General features: G+C 56.7%; 1 protein-coding gene across 5 annotated transcripts; it reads right to left on the reverse strand.

Annotated features, from left to right (window-relative positions):
- On the reverse strand, positions 1 to 8,838 carry PELI3 (pellino E3 ubiquitin protein ligase family member 3). Of its 5 annotated transcripts, none has more exons than XM_060103539.1 (8): positions 8,731 to 8,838; positions 7,436 to 7,588; positions 6,823 to 6,894; positions 4,591 to 4,720; positions 3,894 to 3,995; positions 2,902 to 3,096; positions 2,396 to 2,584; positions 1 to 1,007 (listed from the first exon to the last, which is right to left on the reverse strand). In XM_060103539.1, the coding sequence occupies exons 2-8, from the start codon at positions 7,585 to 7,587 to the stop codon at positions 438 to 440; spliced, it is 1,410 nt and encodes a 469-aa protein (XP_059959522.1). In that variant the 5' UTR covers position 7,588; positions 8,731 to 8,838; the 3' UTR covers positions 1 to 437. The 5 variants fall into 5 exon arrangements, with proteins under 5 accessions (XP_059959522.1, XP_059959521.1, XP_059959526.1 ...); XM_060103538.1 differs by having other exon boundaries at positions 2,860 to 3,096; XM_060103543.1 differs by lacking the exon at positions 7,436 to 7,588 and having other exon boundaries at positions 2,860 to 3,096.

An 8,838-nucleotide genomic window follows, 5' to 3' on the forward strand; every position in this document is an offset into this window, starting at 1 on the left:
TTTGTGAGGGCAGCTGAGCAGCAAGGTTTATAGAGGAGCCCAGGGCAGCAGCAGGGTGATTATCTGGAACTGGGTTGGCAGGCTCAGGGCACAGCCAGCCTAAGCTGGGGGTCAGGAGCCCATGGCCCCTTCATTCCCCCAGGGGCACAGTGTAGGCGGCATGATGTGGGATGCCCCAGGAAGGGCCAGGGCGTAGGGGTGAGCCTCCCTCCATCAGCCCGGGACACAGCTGGTGCTGAGGGCCCCATCATTCTGACCAAGAGACCCCCCTTTGGAGCCAGAGTTAAGAGGGGAAGGGCACCACCCATCCAACGTGTCCATCTGGTGTGGCGATGTGCCAGCAGGTAGAGTCCCACATGCAGAGCTCCCTCTGGGCTGCAGGAGGTGGGGGACCTGGGTGGGCAGGCGGGCGCGGCAGCAGGGGGCCCCCAGGGAGCCTAGTCCAGCGGCCCCTGGAAAATGAGGCGGACACAGCCATGCTCGCCAGTGAGCCAGGCCCCGCAAAAGGGACAAGCAGCGTGGAAAGCGTGGGTGCCATGGGGCAGTGGCGTCTGAGCCCAGTAGCGGGCAGTCTTCTCAGAGCAGACGTGGCCACAGGGTGCGAAGGCGTGGCTGGGCGGCCCGGGGTCCAGGCAGAGGCCGGCCTCCTGACCGAGCCACAGGGGCACGTAGGGCCCCACGAGGCGGCAGAGAGGACACTCGCGCTCCTGGGGGCCCCGCTCGCGCCGGCAGCCCCAGCCGTGGTAGCCGTGGACGTGGCCACAGCGGACGTAGACCCAGGGCTGCTGCTTGTCGGGTGCCGTGCGGCCACGGGCTGGGCTGGGGAAGGCGAGGGTGCTGAGGCCCACGGGACACTGGGGCCGCGCTGCATTCGCCTCCTGCCTCTGGGCTTCCAGCTGCTTCAGCGTGGGCGCCCGCAGCAGCCCCGCCGGCGTGCGCCACAGCAGCGTAGCTCCACACAGGTCAATGAGGGAGCCGTCCTGTAGCACGTTGGACTCGTTTTCCACCTGCAAGGGCAGCAGAAGAGCCTTATTGCCCAAGAGGCTCCTGAACCCCCTGCCACTGGGCCACCGTGACCCCAGTCAAGCCACCCATCCATCCCACTGAACCTCCCTAGAGAGAGCACTCTGGACCCGTGGGGCTGGCTGGGGCAGAGGAGGGTGTTGGACTGGGGCAGAGGAGGGGGGAGGGTGGGGGTTAGAGGAGCAGAAAAGACTGAGAAGCCGCGTGGGAGGGGAGGCAAGTGGCCCCAGGCAGGCACTGTCCGAGAAAACAGCAACAACAAAAAACACCCAGGCAGGCACCATTCCTTACACTCAGTGGAACGTGGGCCTTGGTCGCCTCATCTGTCAAATCAGAAGGCCTGGACCAAAATGGGAGTTTTCTAAAACATTTTCCCAGGCTCTCCCCTAATGGCAGAGGCCAGAAACTCCTCTGTCCAAAACACTGGGCACTTAGCCCAAAGCAGGCGTCCTAAGGGCTGAGGTTAAAAGCAAGGACTCTAGCACTAGATCGTCTGGGTGTGAATGCTGGCCTCAGCATTGACTAACTGTGTCCCTGGTCAAGTAACTTATCCTCTCTGTGTCTTAATTTCCTTATCCTCAAGATGGAGTTTACTTCCCTGTATAGCAAGTGGTTCTCATGAATCAATGTAAACACTTGGAACGGTGCCCAGAACATAGTAGGTGCTCAATAAGTGTGTCCTAGTGAAACGTTCAAAAGCATAATTTTAAAAAAGAATGTTTCCCCAGATCTCCCAATAGAATTGATGCTCTGGAAAGATAAGCCATGCTTTTCCTCGAGGTTTGGCATCTCCTTGCCTGAGGTGCTCATACCTAGGAAGAGCTCTGCGTGGCCCATTTGAGGATCTTCGCCGCATGACACTGGGCAAGCCCCTATGTCTCTCTAGGACCTTAGTTCTCTGGTCTGTACCACATGGAGCGTTCACTATCACCTGTGTCAGAACTACTCCAAGGCCCTTTCCTGCTGGGAGAGAATAACGCTAAACCCGTGTGAATGTGACAGACACGTTACAAACTGCCAACACTTCAGGCTACAAACTGCTCACACACAGGCCAAGTGTCACCCTCATATGAGGGTGTGAATTTCTCAGCTGCCGGCATCCTCAAAGCCACTTGGTACTGCACGGTGTGCATGTGTGGGTGCCACTTCACATCACCCCAGGGACCTCCGGCAGTATGTGGGCTCCACTTGGAGATGCTGGTCTGTTCCCCTCTGTGGTGCAAGTGGCACATGCCCCCAGACGGACGCTGCTGGGGATCCCTTGTGCAGCAGGACTGGAGATCATCTGTCCTGGCTTGGGAAGGGGGAAGGGGAGATTGAGAGGACCCAGGAAGGATGAGGGGATGGGGAGGAGGGTGGACAGGCCACCTACCAGCTTCCCCCGCTGCTGTGCCGAGCGGCTGTCCCTCAGAGTATATACATTCCCACAGACCGAGATCTCCCGCCAGACACCCGGGGCCGAGTCCTCAGAGAAGCCGCCTGCTGGGTGCATCACCAGGACCCCGTTGGTGGTTAAGCCGTCCATCAGGCCGTCAGGGGTCCGCCATTTGGCTGCCCGCTCCTGGGACCACACGTGGGATCAGATCACATCCCCGAGTGGCCCCCAGCAGGCTGCGAGCCAGGAGTGCTGCCCCTCTACCCTCGAGCTCAGAGGTGGCCCGGAGAGGACTAGAATTGGCGCTGCATGACCTTGGGCGTCACCTGACCTCTCTGAGCCTCGCTGTGCTCATTTGTTAAGTGGGCTTGCTAATCCCTGCATAGGTCATGGTTATGGTCACTGCAGGCTGGTCCATCACCCCAGAATGCTGCCCCTCCCCAGCCTACCCCTCGGCTCACTCTCAGATGTAGTGCTGGTCCCTGCCCGGGGGGCTCACTCACTCCCAGGAAGATGTTGCTGGAGGCATCGAAGCCAGCGGCATAGATGCGGGCGGTATAGGGCGGCCGGCGGTCACAGAGGATGCGGCAGGCATAGCGGGAGATGGTGCTCTGGGCAGAGGGGCCCTCGGCAGCCCCTCCTCCAGGGGACGTGTCTGTTACCACAAAGTCGATCATGTTCTCCGTGGAGCGGCCAATCTGTGAGGGAGGGGAGGGCAGGCACAGGAATGCTGTGTGCACAGGTCAATCCTGCGGGCTTCCCATCCCAGGGTCCCCAGCAGCTGCTCTGTGTGCAGGGTCACCAAACAAGGAGGGGACAGCACCATCCCAGCTCCCTGGGGGTCTCCACATCCAATCACTGGTGTCTGTGTTTCTCCTTCTCTGTCTCTCCCCCAGTTCCTGGAAGCACTCCACTCAATTAAAAACTAGCTGATTTGCGGATAGAACAGTGAAAGGGTAACTGACACCCATAGTCTGGGAATGTTCAAATGTTAGTAGAAAATAGTGAATTTTGGGTAAATATTTACTATATATCATGTTAGGCATTTTGCGTGCAATATCTCAGTTAATCTTCCCAACGATGCCCTGGGGTGGGACTATAATGGGCCCCACTTTACAGATGAGGAAACCAAGGCCCAGAGAGGTTAAGCGACTCTTGCCCAAAGTCATCCAGCTACTAACTGACAGAGCTGGGAGCAGAAGCCAGGCAGTGCAACTCTCACAACACACTCTGAACTCCTAAACTGTATGCCTCCCGCAGGTGGGAGTCCAGGCTTGGGTCTGAATCTTGATCCAGCCACTGACTTCCTGTGTGACTGGGAAGTCAACAACCCTCACTGGGGTGTCCCGCTTCCTCATCTGAAGAGTGGTCCACTGCACTGAGGACTCAAAGTACCTGCCCCGTGGCCATGAGCCACCCCCTGGAACACCTGCAGAGCTGAGCGTCTAGGCCTGGTGGTCCAGTGGCCAAGGCTTGTGGAGGCGCCCGAGCATACCTGGAACATGTCTGTGTCACTGTCATGTGTGTACTCGACTATGACCGAGTGGCTCCGGGACAGTGTGTACGAGATGCTGTGCTGGCCACGGTTGCTCAGTGCCTGGTGACAGAAAGGGGAAGTCATTTTCCCAGGCATGTGGCCAGGAGAAGGGTGAGCCTCTAAGCCAGAAGCTGGAGCCCAAGGTCCAGTGGCCACTCCTAGGGAAGGGGCGGTTCCACCCTTTGCAGAGGGTGTATTGTGCAGCTGGCACTTTACACAGGTTACCTTATTCGATCCCTAAAGCCACCCGAAGGAGGCATGGTTAACATTCCCGTTTTACAGTTGAGGGAACTGCAGCTCCAAGAGGAGGAGAAACTGGCCTAAGGTCTAACAGCTGGAAACAGAAGAGCCCGAATTCTAACCCAAACCCTCTGCAGCCAAAGGCCTTTCCTTCGTCATTGCTGTGTGACTGTCACATCCCCTCTCTGAGCCTTGGCCGCCTCTAAAAATGATGCTGACCACTTCCATCCAATGGATGGGGTCTGGTGGTCAAGGAAACACTTTGCAGACTGTAACACATGGCAAGGGATCTCCCACCAGCACCATGTCTCTGGGGCAGTGAGTGAAGACACAGTGGGCTCCCCTGCTCCAGCGGGGCTGTGGGCAGGTAGGACTGGGAAGACCAGCAACCAGGACTGCTGAACAAGCTGCTTGCCTTGGACACAAGCGGTGTGGAGATGTGGTGCATGACGTCCGGCTTCACTCCGTTGGCGTGTGGCCGGCGGCTCAGTGCCAGGCGGCTTCGGCGGCGGCCCTTGTCCCCACTTGCCAGACACCCATTGTAGCTGTGGATGTGAGGGTTAAGAAGAAAGGGTTGCAGGGAGAGAGAGAGAAAGTGAGCCCCTGAGAGACTAGGAGGAACTGCCAGCTTCTGGGCAGATCCTACCTTAATAAACAAGCCCTAGAACCACCCACAACTAGAAGCCCCTACTATATCAAATTGGTGCCTTTGGGGAGTGGGGTGGGGGTCAGAATATCCTCATAAGGCCTTGCATCCAATTAACCAGTGTTTTCTGGACTCCTGAACCATGGCTGGCCAGGTGCCAGGTGCTGGCATGGTATAGTGACACACCACAGTTCTGTGCCCTAAGGTTTTCAAGGAACCTGGGTGCCACCTGCCATGATCCAGGCAGAAGCCAAGTATGCCCCAGGCCCAGAGACAGGAGAAGGGAATTCTGGCCCCAGGATCAGGTTTCTAAGAGAGGGGACACCCATACTGGGCCTTGAAGAACTAGAAAGGATTCACCTTTAGCCAACTGTCATTAATTAAATCACAAGTACTACCGGAAACCAGAATGAAAGAAAAAAACAGACCCACAATGCCACTACCTCCATATCGCCACACACATTAAATTTCTACCTTCCTTTCCAGCTCTTGTCCGGAGGGAATGATTGTGGAGGGCAAAGATGGAGTGAGTCATAACCTTGATCGCTGCCATGTACTGGAGCCTCCCGTGTTCTTGGTGCTTCACATTATTAATTACCTAATAGAACGTGTACAACGTCCTGCCAGGCAAGTATCTTTCTTCTCATTTTACGAATGAGGAAAATTGAGGCTCAGGGAGATAAAATGACTTGCCTGAGGTCCCAGGCTAGTCAGTGGGAAAAGTCTAGATGTGAACTCGGGTCAGTCTGACTCCAGCCTCTTCTGCAGAAGACTTTCTGTAGGAGGGCTCACCCTGAGCAAAGGCCCTGAGGCTGGAAGGGTTTGGTGAGATCAGAGAGTGGTGATTTGGGTGCTAAAGTGCAGCAGGGGAAAATGAACTTAGTGGGAGGGTCCTGAACACCAGGCTGAGGATTCTGGACTTTATTCCATAAGCAGTGGGGAGCCATGGAAGGTTTGGCGGCGGGAAGTGAAAAGGACGAATAGCTGGCAAATACAGCTGAGGACCACTTGAATCAGAATCTTCCCCGGCCTCACACATGGAGATTCTGATTCTGTAGGTTTGGGATGGGCCTGTCAATGGGTATTTTCCAATGTGCTCGCCAGGTGGCTCTGATGTCCAGCCAGTGTGGGGCTTCACTGCCCTGCAGAGAACAAATGGCAGTCAAGAGGGCCTGTCCCCTTAGGTCTGAGCTCTCCCTCATCAGTGGCCTCACCCTCAGCTGCAATGCCAGCTCTTCCTTTGGGACATCGAGCAGCTGCTTTTTTTTTTTTTTGGAACGTGTGGAGTCCTAACCACTGGACCACCAGGGAATTCTGAAGCAGCTGCTTTTCTAATGCAAGCACCCCTGAGAGGGGCATCACTTTTGCCCTTGTAAGCTCTTCCCGCATATGGGGGGTGGGACAGTTCAGGACACAGGCTGGGGGCTCAGACTGGCCTGGCTTAAATCCTGGCTTTTCCGCTTATCATATGACCTCTGTAAAATGGGGCTAATTTATGAGGACCTACCTCACAGGTTCATTGTGAGAACTAAAGGAGATAAAGCATTTAAAAATGCTTGGCACAGAGTTTGGCATATATATAGCAAGCCCGTGGTAAGTGTTAGCTATTATTATTATTATTACTGAAAAAAAAGTACATGGCATGTACATGTCAACAAACAGTAGCCATTATTATTTCTAAATAATCATCACAATGATAACATAGCTTATCATATACTTTCTTCGGGGTAGAGAGAGAGGCCAAAAGGAGGTACAGATGGGGGGTGGGGGAGGAAGGAGAGGAATCTGTGCCTGGGGCAAGAGCTAGGTGGGTGGTGCAGAGATCCTGGTCAGGTGAAGACCAGGAAGGGATGAGCTCTACTCAGCCACCAACTCATGTCTCTTCCTCTCTCCTGGCCTCAGTTTCCTCATCTGTAGCATGAGGGTCAGCTGTAGCTTAGCAAAAGTTCACTAGACCTAGAGTAAAAAGCCCTGGGTCCAAATCCCAGCCCTGCCACTTACCAGCTGTGTGCCCTTGGGCCAGTCACTTCCCCTCTCTGAGCCTCGGTTTCCTCACCTCCTTCCTCACAGCATCTTTGTGAAGATTGAAATGAAATAATGTCCATGAAAGGGCTCGGCACAGGCCTGCCTCCCAGAACACTTGGTGCGTGCCAGGCACTGTCCTACGTGCTTTACAGAAATCACCTCATTCATTCCTTCCGACAACCCTCTGAGGTATTATTATTAGCATCCCTATTGGGAAATGGGAAAACAGAGGCACAGGGAAGTTAAGCAACTTGCAGAGGCAGGATTTGAACCAAGCAGTTTTGCTGGAGAACCAGAGTTCTTCACCTCAGACTACACACACTAGGTGCTTTATGAAAGGCAGCTGGTGTTGCTTTCTTCTGCTCAGAAATGTGGGTGGGCAGTTAGAGTTGTCTCAGTAATTTATGAAAAATGGGAAGATAAAATAACAATTATGAATTGAGGTGGGCTTGGTCAACTTTGTCTCTCAGCTGGGAAGGTGAGGAGGGACAAACAGCAGGAGGCCCTAAGTGGGGAGAGCCGGGGCCCTTGGTCTGGCTGTTCTGTGGGGTGCCTGGTGCCCCGCTCCACCTGGACCAGGGAGGCTCACCCCAGAACGATGAGTTCACCATACTTGATGGGCTCCTCCCCTGGCTGTGCATCTTCACTAGGAGAAGAGAGGACACAAGAGCCCTGGTTCTCCGGGTGCTGGAGGTCTGAGGTTCGTGGGGAGCCCACTTCAGGGTTTCCTTCCAACACCATTCTGGGCAGAGTGGGAGAGGAGAAAAAGAGCTTTGCAGCCTCCCATCCCAGCCCCCTCAATGCCAGCTCCAGCCTGCTGCAGGCCACCTAGGCTAACAACAGAGTGACCTTTCACCCACTCTGTTGCTATGGCAACCACTTCACTTCTGCCTCCCCTAAACTGACAGGGTTGCTGGGATACCAGGGAAGGTAGATGGATGGGATGGAACCAAGAGGGTGGGGCTGCACAGAGGGTCAGAATATTTGGCAGGGGCAGAGGGATGGACCAACTCGGGGTGGCCAGAAGCCTCTTTTTGGCCAGGACCTCAGTCTGGGACGTGCTTGGAAGAAAGTCACCCCAGGAGTTGGGGACCCTTACTGCTCATCCTTCACTCCGTTCCTGGGTTTGGCTCTCAGCCCCGGGACCCCTGAGTAACACTTCTGTCAGGTTTTTGGAATCTACCTGTCCATCTTAATCTTTCTGCCCCTTTGCCGGTCTAGGCCTCTGTCTGTCTGTCTGTTTTCTCAGTGACTCTCTGTCCCCGCCGCTGTCCTTTTCGCCATCTCTCTACCCACGCTCCTCCCTATCTCCGCCTGTCTGGCCACCTCTACCTCCCCATCCATCTGCCCCAGTCTCCCCATCTTGTCCTCGCCCTGCGGGCAGGCCTCTGGACCCCTCCCCGGTGCACCCCCCTCCCTCCCTCAGGTGTCAGTCTGCAGTCCCCGGACCGCCCGGGTCTCTGGAGGCCTGTGGGGGCGGCGCTCCCCCCTCCCGCTCGGGCTGCAGCAGAGCCGGTCCCCGCAGGAAGCCTGTTTGGAAAATATCCCAGCGCAGGAGGGACTGCGCCGGGGCAGGCCGGCGCCCCGCGCCCGGGGCAGGCACAATGACAGCCCAGCGCATACGCAGATACACACCCGGCGGCCCCTCCACACAAACACGCGCGCTCACACACACAGTCCAGCACAACCTGAGCCCCGCGGGCAGTGCCCGGACGGGCGCAGAGTCCACCCTCGACCCCCCACAGCAGGCGCGATCGCGCAAAGAGCCACAGGCGCCCGCCCTCAGACCAAGTACCCCTGCCATCCAGACACTCAAACACGCCCCCAGCGTCCGCTGGGGCCCGCCTGGCGAAGCCCCCGCCCGCTCCGCCCCGGCAGCCTCACCTGGCCGCGCTCCGGCCCCCGCTCGGCGCCTCTCCCTCCGCGCCTCGCTTCTGCTCGGCCCTGGGGCTGCTGCGGCGGGATGGGCCCGGTCCGCGGCGGCTCCGCGCT

The sequence above is a fragment of the Mesoplodon densirostris genome, chromosome 7 (genome assembly GCF_025265405.1).
Source record: "Mesoplodon densirostris isolate mMesDen1 chromosome 7, mMesDen1 primary haplotype, whole genome shotgun sequence".
Lineage (NCBI taxonomy): Eukaryota > Metazoa > Chordata > Mammalia > Artiodactyla > Ziphiidae > Mesoplodon > Mesoplodon densirostris.